The 19,158-nt window shown below is 38.1% G+C and overlaps 1 protein-coding gene across 6 annotated transcripts in view; it reads left to right on the top strand.

Moving 5' to 3' along the window:
* ATP9B (ATPase phospholipid transporting 9B (putative)) overlaps positions 1 to 19,158 on the top strand; it is a 122,103-nt gene that overhangs the window by 89,650 nt on the left and 13,295 nt on the right. For all 6 annotated transcript variants that reach the window (XM_079983748.1, XM_079983747.1, XM_079983751.1 and 3 more), the window contains 4 exons: positions 7,166 to 7,278; positions 10,900 to 11,148; positions 17,795 to 17,956; positions 18,197 to 18,289. In XM_079983748.1, coding sequence (XP_079839874.1) covers positions 7,166 to 7,278; positions 10,900 to 11,148; positions 17,795 to 17,956; positions 18,197 to 18,289 — 617 coding nt within the window. The remainder of the gene's footprint in view (positions 1 to 7,165; positions 7,279 to 10,899; positions 11,149 to 17,794; positions 17,957 to 18,196; positions 18,290 to 19,158) is intronic.

The raw sequence follows: 19,158 nt of genomic DNA, 5'->3' as shown, positions 1-19,158 counted from the left end.
GACAAGAGAAGACATCTGTTAACTGCAAGGATGCAGAGCATATTGACACTGACCAGAAATACTAGACGTTATGTGATAAATGAACAAATGATGCTGAAACAGGAGGACAGATAATTTGTACTTAATCTGCTGGGAGAACTTTAATCTTCTCACTGGTTGCATTTGACAATACCATTGTTTAAAGAACAATGCTGCAGAGAACTCATAAATTTTAAAACTTAACTCAGGGTGCAGCCTATTAAAGCAATACATTAATTCCTTTGTTAGGGAGTTTTTATCTTCATGTAGAACAAAGCCATTACTAAAAACACCCACTAAAACAACAGGTTCTTTAGGACTCACATTTTAATTATAGCATCCATTACCCAAAATGCCAGGCTGTTTGGACTTGAATCACATATAAGTTTGACAGAAAGGCGTCATCCATTACTTGGGGTGGGGGACTCTTTGCAGTGTGTTTTCCAAGGGCAGCTGAGCATGACATTTTAGTCTCTCGAGGGCACAAGAAGTTCCTAAAAACAAAAAGAAAGAAAAAGATATTTGGCAATATGTATTGAATGTTTTTGACATCTAGAGTCTGATACTGCAACTTCCCTGCCCTTCCTGACAGCAACCACAGTATTCAATTATAACAAACACAAACCATCTTCCAAGCACAGTTATTTACTAATGCATACGCTCGCATTTGAGTGCTGTAATTAACATTTTAGCGGCTGTGTGGACCAAATGAGATACTTAGCACATGTAATAGTTGAACAGATGCAGAGAGTAATGGAATTCATAATCTTCTGGGGAAGCCCTGTATTAGGGACTAATGTGTTAACAGTGGAGGTTTGTGTTTAAAATTAATCTGGAGTTAACATATGTTAAGCTTTGCATGAAGAAAACCAGGGGTACCACTTTATGAGATTAATGCAGACCACAGGCTTATTATCCTGGGCATCCACAATAAGAGCAAGAATCCACTGGAAATGCTCATGTCACTTCCACTTCTACATGTCTTGGGAATGCTTTATAATATCCAGTCGTTCCATAACTATTAGAAACTGGAGATCCTCCATATGTACATATATTCTCTCTGAGAGAATTTGTTCCTTATGAATCCTCCTATGTAACTCAGTATTCTTTCATCACAGGAGTGATGAATGGAGACAGCTAGAACAGGAATACTCTTCCTTTGAGAAAAGCACTTCTCAGTAATATCTAGATAAGTCTCTCTTTTGAGTGAAAGGCATAGCAGTGTTCTTACAGATAACAATATAGTTATGCCAGACTGTCATCTACCCTCTCACACCTACTTTGGGGAAGGAAAGAGTGATAATGAGCAGAGTGAACACACATCTGTGTTTTTTGCATATATGATGCCATAGTGGCACTAATTCAGGTGTAAAAAATTGAGTAGGAGGACATATACACACATGATGTTTTGCTTTTTGCAGTCACAGGTTTGCTACAATGAAAGCAGTTGACTAGAAAAGACTTAAGGATAGAACGGATGTCAACTCCATCACTAGATGTCAGGGACTGTCTGGACACTGAGGAGTGGTGGCTGGATACTAATGACTGGGCACCAGGAGAAGGGGGGTTGGAGACTGACTTGGAAGAAGGGATCACTTGCAGATAGCTGAGATTCAGCTTTTGCAAGAGCTGTAAATGAGCAAGATCTATGACATACGAAAAGTAGAAGGACACAAGAGGCTTGGCATACAGTTGAATACAGGAAAGCTGATAAGTGGATTTCATTGCAACATGTTGTGCACCATCACAGTTAGGTTTAGAGGATTCTGCAGTGCCACCAAGCCAACCCCAAGGCCAAATATATATTCTTCAGGTTCTCAAGAACCCTCATAGTCTGAAAAGTTGGAAAAAAACCCTTCTTATTTAGATAGACAGTGATTTGTGCCTTCCTGTGAGGTACCCATACTAGATCCAAAAAAATAACAAACACAGATCGTAGGCAGGGAAATGGGGATGACAAAGGCAATGAAAGGATAATGGCTAAAGCTAGAGAAGCGAGCTCCAGCAGCAGTTGATGGTATTAGAGCATCTTGAAGATGCAGAGCAGCTTTCTGGATATGTCCCAAAAAGCTGATCTGCCTGAGGATATGAGTGAAGGGGCTTATCAGTGTGTGGTGACCTGAATTTGTGACGGGGTTTTCACTGGTGTCCAGGAATGAGCAAGGTAATATTAAATAAAATACAGAAGTTATGAGTAGTTGTCAGGGTTCACATCAATTAAATTTCCTGCCACAGTTGTAGCAGATTCAAACAGACATCTTAACCAATCATATTGTGTACCCCTGAGCTTTCATTTCCCAGGAAATAACATAAGAGGGTGCTAACTTTTAATTAGAGTGCAGTATGCTTACTGAGGGAAAGCTATCACTTGCAAGGAATAATTAATGGCTGGATTAGTGGCATTTTCTGCATTAGATGTGGCACTGGGTTTGTGTGGTTAATTAGCTTTGCATGTACGTATCTCATTATGCATATTGTTAGTAACTTTGGAGGCATTGTTGTCAGCACAATGTTCCCCACCTTTGATTTAGATAATTAGTAAAAGTTCTTTATACTTATACCACCTACCATCTTGGTCTCCTGGAAGAACTACCATGTTCCTATGGACTGGATAAGGAGCTACATCATTGCTGTTGCTGTAGGGCTGTCAAACATTAAGACCCAAGGGGCTTTTAAAGAGGCTCTGAGTCTCTGCAATGCTTGATCCAAACTGCTGGGCAATACTCAGATTTGGGGACCTGTTGCTCCTGCTTCTTTGTTTTTTTTAGGGCAAGCAATGGCATCTTGAAAGAAGTTTTAGATGGTAGGGAAGTGGAAACTGGAATTTTTAGAAGCAATTTATGAAAGAGTTGTGAAGTAAGTGTGGCTGGTGTTGTCTGTGGGCTATTTTTATAAGTTAGCCACTGATCTGTTACTGGCTCACCATTAAAATTGGGAAGTTTGTGTGTGACCCCTGTGCAGGGTTGAGGTTGAGAGATTTTGGTTCTCCAACCTTTTTGAGTTTGATGCCTGAGTGCTAGATGTTCTTGAAAATATCACACCAATTAAGCAACTGTTTACACAATATGAAAGGTTATGTTCTCTTGCAACTCCTAGCAAAGTTGCTTATAATTACCTAAGCAGTATTTGCTTGTTTCATTGTGGCTTTATTAGAATTTTGGTATTAGGCCAAACTAGCATCTAGTAATATTTAATCAGAGATCTCTGCATCTGCTTTAAGAAAACTTCCCTGGTATTCTGTTGTGAACTGCATCTGTTGTCACCCATGGAATGATGCCTGCAGGACTTTATCTTTAGAAATTAATTTCTTATTTGCCTGCTTTCTTCTGTGTTTAATGATACACTCATAGACAAAACTCGTTGCTTCATTAAAGAGCATTAAAAATTCGCTGTAACAATCCCACACAAACTTTTTGTTTAAGATACTTTCCTTATGTGTTAAATGAGTGTCTTTTGATCATTTGATGGCTGCTGTGCCCGCTTCGTGTCTTTGAAACCTCTGTTCAAACTAGCAAACCTCACCAATTAAAGGTTCTGTAATTTACCATTTACGATAAACTATATGAGATTAACATTTTAGTATAACTGCTGTAAACCTAGGGTGCAAGAGGAACAGACTTATGCTTGTGCAGTGGGACTTAATCTTCCTTTCTCCCCCACTGCAGCATTACTTGCACTCTCAATCTCTGCTTCAGGGGATAGGGAAACCCTCCATAGTAGATTCTGGCAATGCACAGGGGGCTGCAGGGAGGAGAGGAGGAAACGAAGCCTTGTGCGAGCGGTAGTTTGCTTGTGCACCATTGGATTCTGTCCCTATTTTCAAAGGTATAAATGAAAATTAAATTGTAATTCTTTGTTCTGCTTCATGGTCTCTGTGCAGGCAGACATGTGTTATCTTCCTATATATGGTAGATTGGGATTCAGGATCCTGCAAGCTAGTATTTGCAACCTGTCAGCTCTAGTGGGGTAACCCACCTGCATTGAGCATAGTTTTAACTATGGAAAGGCAGCATACAAATAAAATGATTATGCTTCAATCAACAGAATTTTGAACCAGTGCTGACTGCCCTCAATAGTCTGGTTATCCTACCTACAGTTGCACCCTCCACCATATATATGCCTGCACAAAGAAGAAAACTATGTTGCTTATAGGTAACCAGTTAGATCTGTGCAGTTACACAGTTCCATCCTCCTTCCCAGCTTTAGACATTCCATTTATTTGCTTCTACATCAAACTAGAGAAAAAACAGAAATGAACAGCACTTGCCCTGCTCTTTGAATCACACATATGAGGAGGACATTTCCCCGCTCAGAGGCTTTGGATCACTGTTAGCATTTGCTTTTCGTGCACTGTATTGCAGTCATGAGCCATGACTACTGATTCAATAAATCTACTTTGATTTTAAAATGATTGAAAATGATTGAAAAATGATGCAAAAGTTGGCACCTTCTGAACTTCAGATCATCTATACTATTAAGTAAACTTGCTAATAATTTACTATGCTTGCTTCATGGCACAACTGCAGCACTAGTTTTAAACTTGTAAGTTTTCTACGTCCTGGGTATTGCATACCTCATAAAATACCTCTTTGTTTACCTATATCAAATCAGCTGAGGAAAGCTTGCTTTGTCTATTTCCAGGTTTTACAGTGATGGAATGAACTCCATGAGCATATCTTCTAGTGTTAAATTCTGCTGGCACATTAGGATGGTTTGTAAACACACTGCATATGCTTATACTCATTAATTTCAGTGGGACTAAGTGCACATAATTGGATGCAGCATCACGGCACATAGTGATTGATGCCTCACTGAAGGAAACTGCAGAAATTCCATTGATTATTATGGTTCTGGACTGAACTCTAAATATGCACTTTAATTTATTATAAATACATCCGTGTGTGAAATGGAATAAAGTTACTTCTCCAAAGACATGTTACAAACTGATTTGGTCTGATAATTGTATGATCAAGAGTAAGTCATGAATATTGTACAAATCAAGGGAAGGGGGAAGTTGAATCCGTGCCATGTGCAGTTGGAAAGAAAGATCTAAATCAGACAACCATGAACATACCTCAAGAGCACAAATAGAGGTGTCCCCTTTTGGGTGCAAAAGCTGCATGTTAACTGTCTAAACAATATCCAATCTCAGAACAGTAATTATAGTGTTTCCAGTGCTTTAGCATTCTTCTTTCCTATGACGCTGTGTTTAGCTGACATACTGAGAGAGAGCATGAGATCAAAGCTAAGACTTAAATTTACAGAAAAGAATATTTTCTGTTTTCCAAAAGGGTATTGAGCTGTATGTTATGTTAGTCACGTTTCCCATACTTGTATTAAAATAATTTTCTGAAATAGCCCTTATTATTCCATATCTTTCAGAAGCATTATGTTAGAATGCTTAAAAACAGAAGAGAGGGAAGAGGTTAATTAATAATACATCCTGGGGAATTGTTAAATGACAAAAGTAACTTCAGTTTCGCCATGGTTCAAAGAATGGGATCATTCACCCTGTACTGAGGCTTAAATAACATGGTATGCAAACTTCCTTGACTGAATTAGCACATGAACCTGTCCAGTGATGACTTCTGGCCTCTGCTTCATCATCGCACCCTGCATCACCCAACCTTCAATTAAAGCTTTCTTGGAAACAAGCATGTCACCGTTGACAGCGGTGAACATAATGTCACTCGTTGACTGACACCCTGTAGTTTCTTGCAGATCGGAAGTGATCTCTAAAAGCATACTATTTATGTCGATTCTGAAATTCAAGGCTTAGTACCGATTACAGGCTAAATTTGTTGAAATGGGAAGTGGTGATAATTCCCAGTGACCTGTTTAAGACAACATGGTATCTGGATTTTATTTTTGCCACATGGTATTTTCCACACATTTTCCCAAGTGGTTGTCAAAATGTTCTTTTTCTGCAGCTCTTGATTAATGTTGACATTATTGTAACTGTGAGTTCTGTGCAATATGAGAAACATAAGCATGCTTAAATCTCATTGGAAGACATTGAATGTATACTGGAGTGCCTTACTGTTCGAATAATTTCAGACACTCACTACTCTGGATAAAATATAAATTAAAGCAGTGTATACTTTTTTTCTATAGCACAGATAGTGAAATTATAGAAGTGTGAAATCTGTCACAAAGGTCCAGAAAATTATACACTCAAGTATTTTAGGATTGTCGTATTTTTTAACAGTTAGATGTTGTGTTAACTAATGAAGGCTGTAGCCAATCAGTTAGTGACAGTATCTTAAAACGTTTGTATATGTGCATATTTTCACATCCAAATTGGCAATGTTTTTCATCTAGCTTCTTTTGCATCAATAAATGTGATCTACTCTTAGATAATTTACTGATGTAATTTACTCTTAGATAATTTACGGATGCATTTTTGTTTTTTTAAAGCTAGAGTTCAGCAGCTGCCCATGTTAAGATTCCTATAACACATAATGTAACCCCATTTCTAGCTTTTTGATGTGTGTACAGCACAAGCAGTCTGTCCTAACCAGGCTGAAGGTGAGTCCTGGGTGCAGTTTCCATGTCCTTTTCCATCTATTCACATTCTTTTATTAATAAAAAAGGATGGGCTAGACAGAGATTTCAAGACTGCGCCAAGAACCCCTATTCCCCACAACAGCTTGACAAGTGCTTATGCATAAAGGTGTGGAGGGGAAAACTGGACTGTATTATGCCCTCTGGGGACAACCTAGTACTGTGAACACTTAAAATAAATGGAGCCATGTTTGTTTAAATAATAGATCAAGTGAAAAAATATATATACATTCCCACTATCCAGACTGAGTGCTTTAAAACAAAACACAAAACTATGTATTCAGTAGTGTTGTCAGGTCTTACTAGAAAACCAGAGTTAATTTCTAGTCTTGATAGGGGTATCTGCTGTTCAGCTCAACTACCTTGAGAATACTGGAGCTTGACAATTATATTCTAATCCTGAGCCTAATTTCACAGCAGCCTTCATGTTCTGTTTATTACTCCCAGGTAAGTGGGTATAGGATTGCAGTTTTACTGAGATACATTTAAAAAAGCCAGTAACATGGGAGGCTCTTTAGGATGGCAGAAAGTTCCCATAAAGAAACTGATTATTTGAGCTGGATATTTGATGTTTATATTACAGGTACACTTACCCAGAATGAGATGATATTTAAACGCCTCCATCTCGGCACTGTGTCATATGGAACAGATACGATGGATGAAATTCAGAATCATATTATCAATTCCTATTCCCAGGTATTTTGTGCTTGTCACTTTCCTTACTACAACTGTAAAACAATCTCAGAGCCAAATATAGGTTTTAGAAAAATGTGTACTATGAAAAAATGCTCTTGATGTTCATTGTGTTAATTTTACCAAGTTGGTCAGAGCTGCAAGATCTTCCTTCATGCTTGCATTGCAAAAGAAGGGTCCTGAAACACAGCAGTAACAAGAACTGCAAAGTTCACTTCCCTCACCACAACATACCTCCTGTCATCTCAAACCAATCTACTTTAGTATAAGACCATCAGACTGCAGTAGCGGAGGGTAGGGTGGCAGCACTTACTGACGTCCTGCCACCAGTGTCACTGCAGATACTGGGAGTGGGGAGGTTGGTGCAGTGCCAAGATATGGTATCTTATTTTGCTGAAAAGTCAGATTTTTCAAAAAGTTTTTTATTTAAAAATGTCCCATTCTTTCATCCCAGTTTATATTTTTATAAACATCTCCAGGACTTCTGTTAAAGAATTTTTCAAGCTCTCAACTAATAGTCTTCACCCAGAGTGATTTTTTCATATACTTTCAGCACAGAATGCTCCAGTACTTTTAACCCCATTATACAGATGTAGGAAAACAACTGAGATGGGGGTTTGCTTGAGGCACCAAGTGAGTTCATGCCTAAGGAAAGATTCTGGGAACTTCTCTGGCTCATAGTTCTCTGTGCTATCCAAACTAAGCAAGCTCCAACCATTTTAATGAAACCTACCATAGACTACTGATAAGTGGTACCATCTCCCTCCTGTGACATCTTTTTCATTTTACAAGGTTTTAACTTTCAGATAATTTAAAACATCAATGTTACTTTTTTATTTGGTTTCTGTATGTGGTCTTCTTCCCTCCTTTAAGTGCAGTGGGGTTTGCACGTTCTACAGAACAGATCCATATGAGAAGGCCAAAGTATGTTTCTTAATTTGGGATACATGTTTGAGATACCAATATATTCCCTTTGTAAGAAAAACAAAAATTCTTCCAACCTCATGTAGGTAAAAAAAATATCTAACATGAATCCATAGAAGTTTAATTGAAACTGAGATTTAGCTGATAGTTGTTAGTGCATGCATAAATTATGCTGCTGTTACAACCACCAGGCAGAAAGCTCTGTTTTATTTACCTGATACATCCTTATTCTTTTTCAAAGCCTAAACTAACTTTGAAATGAAGAATAGAGAACAAACTGGAGGATTTTAGCATATTTAAATTCAAAAGCTTTGCAATTAAAAAAGCAACACATGATAGTTTCTTTCGCTTGAGAAATAATTATTTTATTAGTACAATTTCTCTCCCGACCCCCAGTTATAAATATCTTAATAAACAAATTTACTTCTGCCATATTTTATTAGTATGAAAAATGGAGAAATGGCCATCATTTGAGAAATAATGGTTTAATAGTTGTTGCTTCCAAAAGTATGTATGGCATATTCTTTTATTTAAGCAATGATTATTAAAGCAGCCAGTTATACAGTAGTTCTTGCGTGGCATTGATTTTTCCCCTTGTTTGTGTTCAGTTTTATTATTAAGATGACAATAGTCAAGTAGGTCCACTCTAATGCAACACACAAATCTATTATAACCTGATTATATTTCCCCACTGGAAGCATTTTGTGATAGAGGGCATAATCTTTAATGGAATTTGTGTGAAATTAAATTATACAAGCATCAATAAACATAACATAATTCAGAAGGAGTAAATCAGCTTAATTTATTTGTGGCTATAATGGCATCAGTGTTAGCAGAATGTAAATGCAAAGGTTTAAAGCAGTAGCTGAAAAGCAGTGCCAGATGATCAGAAAGTTAAACCCTTTATTAGACTACACTGTAATTTGATGGGCAGAATATTCACGGTTCAGTGGATCAGTACATGGAGTCAAAAAGAAATGCTTGCTTGCCAAACAGGGTTTCAGTGGTGTTACCCTATAGAGAACAAAAAGTTGGTTTGAAAATACAAGTGAGGTGAGAGGAATTGTTTAGTAATACTAACTTAAAATATCTCTTTCCAAGAGATATTTTGCTTAACATTAGCATACATTATCTTGCCTTTTTACAGACACATTTGTGACTACTACAAGAGAAAATTCCTCCTGTACTTCAGCTCATTACTGTGGCATTGAAAAATAGTAAAATCTAGCAGTCAGTAAAATCTGTGTTCTCCATGTATATAACAGTGACCATCTGTGTTCTCAAGGTGCAATCCATCTTGGAACTCTTCCCATGTTAACTTTCCTGATTCATACTCTTAAAGTACATATTGAAAACAGCCTGAAGCCACAAGGTTTTATAATGTGTGGATAGCCAACTCCTTAAATGCAGTCTGTCCTGGCCACCTTTGACAGCTTGGAAGGTGCAAAGAAACATCTTCTGGCTTTCCCAGTACCCCTCTTGGCAACACATCAGGAAAAGTAACATGAAAAATTACCCTAAAGCAGTACATCCCTGCTTAATGGAAGAGTCATGTGTAATTTTCTATTCTCCATCCCCCAGCTTTATAAGAAAGCATGTAACTTGAAACTCTGTTAAATTCACAATATCCCTCAATATTTTGAGGAGCAATATTTTGCAAGTCACTTTGAAGAATTTGTCTGAAATATATTCATTTCCTACTGAAATTATAAGGCCTAGGGAAGCTTAATAAAGAGGACACCATAACAAAGAGGTTTTAAAACTCAGAAAGGTACCAAGTGAAGACAATATACAGACACCTAACCCAGAGTTAGGGAACCTCTGACCCATATACCTTATTAGTCTCCAATAGGCCCATGAGATCATTTCCCACAAACCATGCCTGTTCTACACCTGATGTCATATGCAACACCAGGTGTGGGGCAGGTAAGGACATGGTGCCAAAGGAACAATCCAGAGTTTAGAGTGAGCTCCAATTGTTTGTTTGCAAGTGGGACTCACTGAAAGCTCTGATTGGTGCTGACAGAGAGCAACACTGGGATTGGTAGCACTAGGGAGTCTACTCCCAGGAAGTCCCTAGTGTAGCCAAAGAGGCACAGGGTTTGCAAGGGCCAACAAATCAGATGGCTGACACTTTCAAAGTGCTGGGCTTTGCCTGCTATGGTTTGATTTCAAATGGGCAAAGGAAAATGGGTCACTTGATATCATGGTGACATTAGGCTAGGGACAGCCCCAACTGCTTGTCAAAAGTGGCTTGTAAGTGGGTAGGAAAGATAAGGATCCAGCCTATCAGCTGAATCCAGTTCTCCATCCCTGCCATAACCTGTCAGGTATTCTTGGAAAGAAACTACAGGTTCAACTCATACCTGTAATGCAGGGATGGGAAAGCCTTTCATTCCCTCAGGCTTCATTCTTTTGTGGCCAATTTCCAGGGGCTGTTTTCCAGTGGTTGGTGTGTTCACAGGTGAAAGTGGGCAGAGCAATGGATGTGAGTTTTGCCTTTGTAGAGTAGACTGCTTATGACAGAAGCCATAAGTTTCCACCCACCCACCCACGTATAGATAAATGTAGATATATGGCCAGCTATCCTCATTCCACATACAGGCCTGGAAGGCCAAGCCTGAAGTTTCTCACCCCTGCTTCAATATATATATGAGCTATATTTTTATTTGATCTGGTTATTCTGTGTATATTTTAAAGGTGCACTCCCAGTCAAGTGGAAATGGTACAAGCTCAACACCTTCCAGAAAGATGCAGTCTTCTGCACCAAAAGTTCGCAAAACTGTCAGCAGTCGAATACACGAAGCAGTAAAAGCTATTGCATTGTGTCACAATGTTACACCTGTATATGAATCCCGAGCAGGAGTGACTGGAGAAACAGAATATGCTGAGGTAGATCAGGACTTCAGTGATGAAAACAGAACTTACCAAGCTTCTAGCCCTGATGAGGTAAGGCTTCCATCATAATTTTTATATTTTCAACTAAGTTGTGATATTTATATTTGTCACTTGCTACAGAAAATGTACAGGGTGAGCTCCCGTTGTTCAACCCCAGCTCCTGCCCACCTAGCAGTTCAAAACCATGCCAAGTGCAAGTAGATAAATAGATAAATAGTTCCCGCTCTGGTGGGAAGGTAAACGTTGTTTCTTACCCAGAAGCTGTCTCCGGACAAATGCTGGCTCCCTCAGCCTATAGAGCGAGATGAGCACACAACCCCAGAGTCATCTGCAACTGGAACTAATGCTCAGGGGTACCTTTGCCTTTACCTTTAAGGGAAATGTAGTAAATAACAACTAGGTTCTCCTTGCTATACTGTATTTGCAATGCTTAGAATAGAGCATAACAACATTTACAACTGCAGAAGCATTGATATCATTGCAACAGTTAATGGCACAAAGTGCAGATACGTAGTTTGATATGTTTAGAATACAAGAGCCATTGCTATACTGCCTCTGAAATGCTGTGATTTTAAAGGAAAATTCATCTGCCAAATCAATGGTAGAAGGTGTGGCAATCTTTACAATATATCTTCAGTTGGTTAAAGCCATCTGAGGAAGGTCATGTTTGGATCCAGCCCATGGTTGGAAACAAACTCATTTATTTAGTGAGGATGAGGGGCTAGCCTCTTTATGCAAGGACCCTGGTGAGAGGCCATTTAGGACATAGGGACCTGCTTGTGTGCCCTGATGTAACAAGAAGGGAATAGTGACAACAACACTGAACACTGAATGAAAGGCAGTCACTGGATTGAGTGAGACAGTGCCAGGTTAGTCATTCACCATTATATTTTGGCTGGTTCACCACCTAGGTCAGGCACTATCCAGCATTTTTTTGCTGTTTTATATTGTTTTGCTAGCCATCATATTTATTGAATTTTTATTGTACATTTCTTCGTATTACTATTCTGTTTACCACTTTGGGGACCAAAAATCAGCATATACATAAACCACAATATAATTGACATATAATGATTTTTCTGAATGAGCATGGTTCTATGTAACTACAGTTAAATGAGCTGGGAGTTCTGGTTATAAAATTCAGTAATGATGTTTAAATAATTAGTTCTGAATTCACAAAGAAAAACTGTTTGATTTCCCTTTTTTAAATTGCATGTTAGCTACATATATATTGAATTGTTTATCACCTTCTGAATTTATTGAATTTGAATTTGTGGATGGGAGTAATGGGTAGAAAACGCTCTGTAGTGGGTACCTGAAACTGAGGGTGCTCTGCTTTGGGTGCCTCCAGGTCTGAGGCCTTCTCATTGGCAGTACCAGCCCCATTGAACTTTCTGCCTAGGAGAGTCTGGTAAATGCTGCCCGAGCCTTTTTTTTAGAATAGCATTTGCTGGCCTCATGAATTCCGAGATGGTCTGGTAGCTAGTATTTTAGTGGATTACTCTTTTATCACTGAAGTGCTGCTGTTATTTTAATTGTCTCCATATATTATATTATATTATATTATATTATATTATATTATATTATATTATATTATATTATATTATTATATTATATTATATTATATTATATTATGTTTTCTTGGTTTTAAATTTGAAAGCCATTATGTAGATACCTTTTGTAGGATACCTGGTATCGATGTCAAGCTTAACAGTAGTTACCGTTTTAGCAAGAGACAGTTCACATGCCTTGTTATGCATGATCACAACATATATCCATTATCAGCCATATCCATTGTCACATGAGCGGACTCCCCTTTCTTCTTCATTCCGCAGCCACCCCTGTGCCCCTATCTGCTCCAGAGGGTGCCCCAACCCTGTAAAACAGATTTTGTGGATATGAAAGAAAGGAGAAGAAGGGAGTCCTGTTGAGAAAGCTGAAGTCCATTTGCAAGAGGGCTGGTGATATTGGAGGCCACCCTTTAATTTTGGCATGGTAGAAATTAGACAAAATGAGGGGAATAATCTTATGGTGGTATCTGGCTAGGTAAAATTCAGAATAGACCCATTGGAATTAATGGACTTAAGTTAAATATGACCAGCTTTCCATCTGTTCATTTTAGTGTATCTGTTCTGAATACAATCTAGTCAGGGACCATCCTCAGTGAATATCAGCTTTACTTTGTGATCATTACAATTACTTTATGTCTCCTGAAATTCTTGCAAAATTTGTTTTTTTGAGAATTTTTTTTAAAAGTGTTAGTCGTAAGCAAAAATGAAGTTGTGAAAATGTTCAGATAACCTAAAATTCTTTGTTTCACAAAAAGAAAGCTAGAAGTGAAAAGACCAGAAGGTCTTTATCATAATTTTTTAAAGAGCTCTATTGATGCTATCCTTGCAAATCACTGGAGCCTAAGGAAAATAATGTAAATGGTTCATTATTTAGCTTATTGAACTTTCTTGCAGTTAGGTTGACAGATGATGCAATGTTTCCCAATCACACAACTACCATTTTAAAAGCATTTTTATTGAATATACTGCTGTGAATATTGCACCCTGGAGCTTTATTTAGGGAAATGGTTCAAGTTGATGTTTTCTTTTTAACCTCATTTGTTGACCTATCAAAACATATTTGGTTAATAAGCAACAGTATCATTTGACAGACTGGTTTTCTGCATTCAGTGTTTTTAAACAATGCAGTGTTTTCTGATAATTTATAGCTGATCGCATTTCCATATGTGACAGCATATACTAGTATTCTTTGCAGCATGCACCATATAGTCTTAAGATGGCAGAAAATGTTCGCAGCTGACAATCAAGAAAAGATATGTAAATAGTTCAAGCATATATCATTCTTTTGCTAAAACATTAAAACTTCACAGAATATATTGAAAGCATTCCACAATAAATGAATGAATAGGAACAACCCAGTTTCAAGTAATGCACAATATTCATGGGCATTGAAATGTCTGATAACAAATTTTGAAGGAATTAAGACCAATGGGAAGCTTCATTATAATGCATGTAGCTACTGTAGTTTCAGATAAGTAACTTATTCTGTATTCATAGCATGAGGTCTACTTATGCCAAGCTCATTGTTTCTTATGATAAGTGATCAATATTTCATTTTCTCTGAAAGAATGGAAAGTTTCATTTGTCTACTCCTTGTGCCCTCTACAGCATACCAAGGAAAGGGAACATATTGAGAATTCTACTGATGAAACTTAACTGCTGATGCTCTGTTATCATACATGTATGCCCAGTTAAATGAACAGTCATAAAAGGATATGAACTTAGTAAATAGAGCAATAAGTTCAAAGGTCACAAGCCCAAATAATTCAGAGACTTACTATGAACAGGAGCCTTTGAAGACCTTTGCCCCTCTTTGGTCAGTGAAGATGGATTAGTCACAATTTTAATGATGGCTAATTCTAATGAACTAGCCACTTATTTGTTAGCTGTGCATATACCAAAACATCCAACATTTGAAATATTAAACATTATTTTAATATTTTGTGAAGACATGGTGAGGGAAGAGTAATGGAAGTAAAGTAAAATAAAAAGTAATACAAAGTTTAATAAAAATGTTCACAAAAATGATAAGATATCCATATGCAAATTAGAGTGGAAAAGTCTCATTTTACATTGTGACGTGATTGTGAAATATTTTTCCCAGAGTACATCGAAGGAATTTTACAGTGGCCACATATCATATGAAATATTGCTTCTTAAAATTGCTGAATTGTACAATTGTTAAAATTGATGTTGTTACATTTCTAAATTAGAGGTGGGGCAGACTCAAGGCTTGTGGCATCGTGTGTGTGTGTGTGTGTGTGTGTGTGTAAAATTTCAGAAATAGCAGATCTGTGCACAAGCTCAGCATAAGAATTAGTTTCTAGTACAGAACTGAACTCACTTTTCAAATCCACTCCCTGTTTCTCCTCCAATTTTTTTTTTTTTTAATCAGCAACCTTATTTGGGGACAGGAAAGGCTTTCTCTGTTATATATTTGAAAGATTTATATTCTGCCTTTATTGTACATAATCTCAGGGCTGGTCACCTTGAAATAACAACAATATAGAAACATACTATATAAAATCCATCAGTAAAATCATCTCAAAACCTGCATTGCTTAATCTGCTTCCTACGAGAATGCTAGGTGCCTTAATAGCTCAGCCCCCATCCCCACCAAAAAGCTGGAAGAAGAGATGGGGTTTCAGTCAGTGAAACAGAACAGTGCTGGTACCAGTTGTGCCACAGGGAGCAGAGCATCCCACAGCTGGGGGGGGAGGGGCACCACCAAACTAAAGCACCTTGGGCTTCACTCAGTTGTGGAATGACATGAAGGGCCTCAGTTGCCAACTCTCTTTTGAGTCAGAAAAAAGGGCAAGACACCCTTAAGAGGGGGTCTTTTTCCTTTCTTAGGCAAGTTTTCTTCCTGTTCCATTTCCATTTGGAGCAAGGCCGAATGATTTGCGGTAGCACAGGAGACACTGTATTCCAGGTTGTTATGGCTCTCATCCAAATTGCACTCATGGACCCTTCCATGAGCCTGACTTCATTTTATCAAAAGAAACTTCTTCCTATAAATGAAGCAGAAGATTAGGATCCAAGCCTAGTTTTCTTTGAGTACTGTTGATAGGCTAATATATTTGACTAAACTACCAGATACTGATATTTTGGGGTTCTCTAATAAATATAAAAGCCTGGTGATTCTTCTTTATTGGCTCCTTGACCTTATCTGTTAGCACAGGTATAACTATCTAAAATGTAGCTGTGCTATAAACTGCCAACTCAACTTGCATGTGAAGCCATGCATAAACTAAATAATAAACAGATGTGAGTCACCAAATATAGAACACTCAAGTCCTCGTTGCAAAGGGACACAAATGAGATGATAGGGTATTAACGGAAAGATGCAATTTACAGGTCAGAATGTAATAGTAACCTTTCACTGTGAAAATTGAAAATTAACCTTTGGAGTATTGGATCATTTGCAGCTAATATAGTGAGCTTGTTAGACAAACTTAAAACAGCTATTGTTGTGCATCTGAAAATGACATTTTAAAGTGTATTTATTTTGGACTCTTTATTATATTCTCATATAATAATCATTTCACCATATTTTAATTTACTGATACAATAATACACATGCAGCAGCAAATCGTTCAGACTGCCCCCTCCCCACCACTATACTCAAATAAACTTTGCTCATTAATTACTAGGCACTGAGTTCTTTCTTTATTTCTTACCAGTAACATCTATTTCCTGATGCATGCCTAATGAAGGCAGGTCAGTTTAGCTAGCTCTTTGGGTTCTTTATAGAACAGGACAGCTCAAATTTTCATACCAAGTGGGCCACAAGAGAACGTCAACATGGAATACTGTGCTTTCGGGGGGGGGGAGGGAATCGAGCCTAAAATTTGATGCTCCCCAGCCCTCACATTGTCTTCCCAAAGCTGGGTAAGCAAGTCAGTGGGCTTTGAGGAGAAGGCCCACTGTCCTAGAGAAGGCCCACTGGGTCCTAGAGTCTTCCTACCTCTATCCTGAAGGTAACTAAGCTTCAGGAAGGAGGTGGGTGGACTGTAGGAACCTGGCAGAGCCCTCACACCTCCTTACCAAAACCCAGAGCCTCATTAACCCGGTTTTGGGAAGGCAGCGTGAGGGCGGCGGGTCAAATGTTGTCAAGGGCCACCAAAAAAGGCCTTGAGGGCTGCATGTGGCCTTTGGTTTGCGTGTTGAACCAGCCTGTTATAGAGCAACACTCAGTGTTTCAGATTCCTTCAATTTCCAGCATAAAAAGGTATACACACCACTGGTACCAAACTGTATGGGAAACAGTTATGAGCTTTTCATTGTTTGTAATGGGTTTATGAATAAGGTAAAGGTAAAGGTACCCCTGCCCGTACGGGCCAGTCTTGACAGACTCTGGGGTTGTGCGCCCATCTCACTTAAGAGGCCAGGGGCCAGCGCTGTCCGGAGACACTTCCGGGTCACGTGGCCAGCGTGACATCGCTGCTCTGGCGAGCCAGAGCCGCACACGGAAACGCCGTTTACCTTCCCGCTGATAAGCGGTCCCTATTTATCTACTTGCACCCGGAGGTGCTTTCGAACTGCTAGGTTGGCAGGCGCTGGGACCGAGCAGCGGGAGCGCACCCCACCGCAGGGATTCGAACCGCCGACCTTTCGATCGGCAAGTCCTAGGCGCTGAGGCTTTAACCCACAGCGCCACCTGCGTCCCTAGGGTTTATGAATACCTGTATATTTATGATACCTTGCATCCCGAACGCCCTGGAACTCGGACGTTTTGACTTCTGAACACCGCAAAGCCGGAAGGAATTGTTCCATTTTGCAAACATTCTTTTGGAATCTGAACATCCAACAGGGCTTCCATGGCTTTTGGTTGGCTGCAGGACCTTCCTGCAGCGAATGAGAATCCGTAATTTGGTTTTTGAACGTTTTAGAAGTAAAACAGACTTCTGGAACGGATTCTGTTCAACTTCCAAGGTACGACTGTGTACTGCAATCCTTAAGGGATTTTGTTGGCCTGGTATTTCATACCTTGGCTTATATATGGTACAAAAAATATTTGGCTTTTAAAGTTTTTAGATTTCTACAATTAATCATAGACAATTGTTTGTGTGCAGTTTTATTTGCACTGGATACAATTGACAATCAAAACTTACTTCTCTTTATAGGTAGCTCTGGTACAATGGACAGAAAGTGTTGGTCTTACTTTGGTGAGCAGGGATTTAACTTCAATGCAGCTGAAAACCCCCAGTGGACAGATTCTGACATACTATATTCTGCAAATTTTCCCTTTTACATCTGAAAGCAAACGAATGGGAATCATAGTGAGAGTAAGTTTTGTTAGTCTTTTTCTTCATCTGTTTTGCAGGTCATATATTTATGAAAGCTTATTGTTTTGAAAATGTATGTAAGTTTTCAAATATAAAAGTTGGCTAACTATATGAATAATATTGATTTGTCCTCCTCAAATACTTTATGTCTTTGGTAATAACTTACCAAAGGCTATGGGTATTTGCCTGTGGTATGAGTAGACTATGCTGTTTTCTAATATATAGTATCTTCCCCTGCAGGATGAATCTACAGGTGAAATTACGTTTTACATGAAAGGTGCAGATGTTGCAATGTCCTCCATTGTTCAGTATAATGACTGGCTAGAAGAGGAGGTAAGAAATGTTAAAAACAGTTGTTTCAATTTGAAGAGAAAAAGTAACTGTTTTACTTTGTCATAAGGAAATGTAGAACTGTGAAATTAAAGAACAGAAGCAAAATAGTAATGGCTTCCAGTCCAATAACATCTGTCTGCTTCAAAGATAGAAATAATGAACCAAAGAAATAATGGATTGGGAAATGCAATTAAGTGTATCACTAATAGGTTTTAAAGAGTTGCAGTGGTTTAGAAATTTTGTATAATGCAAAAAGAAGAAGAAAGTTAACTCTCAAATTAAACAACAGATGGATGTCTTTTTTAAGTATTCAGAATTCATTCCAGAACAAATAAACATATAAAATGAGGTTGAAAGAGCTTCTTTAGATGCACCCAACTTTTTTCTTTTATTTTCTTTTTAACTACCATACATTTTTACTGTAACATTATAAATAAATTTATTTTCACAAACTAAATACGTTACACTGTGTTGCTGTACTAGACACCAGCAATTGTCTTAATTTGACCTTACATATAGACAATATGGTAATGTGATGATCACACAATGCATGTTCATAATGGTATTGGCAATATAAATCAATACCTGCTTGAGGCAGTTTGATTTAATCAGGGGCATGAATAAATTAAACTCCCTGAAGAGCTAATAAAGTGTCATAAAAATTACTTTTGGCGATAATGATGCACAATTAATTGTAAAATACTTGCTTAATTTATTTAGCATTATGAGGTCAAATCAATAATCATTTTGCACTAGACAGAGAGCATCAAGCATTTTAAAGAATCATTAATGTTGCTGTTTTGTATTATTTTTAATTCTTGTGTTTTAATTTAACAAAATAAACTTACTGCCAATCATGTTTATGCTAT

This window comes from Podarcis cretensis (assembly GCF_951804945.1).
Source record: "Podarcis cretensis genome assembly, chromosome: 7".
Taxonomy (NCBI): domain Eukaryota; kingdom Metazoa; phylum Chordata; class Lepidosauria; order Squamata; family Lacertidae; genus Podarcis; species Podarcis cretensis.
This window is presented reverse-complemented; position numbering and strand designations above follow the sequence as displayed.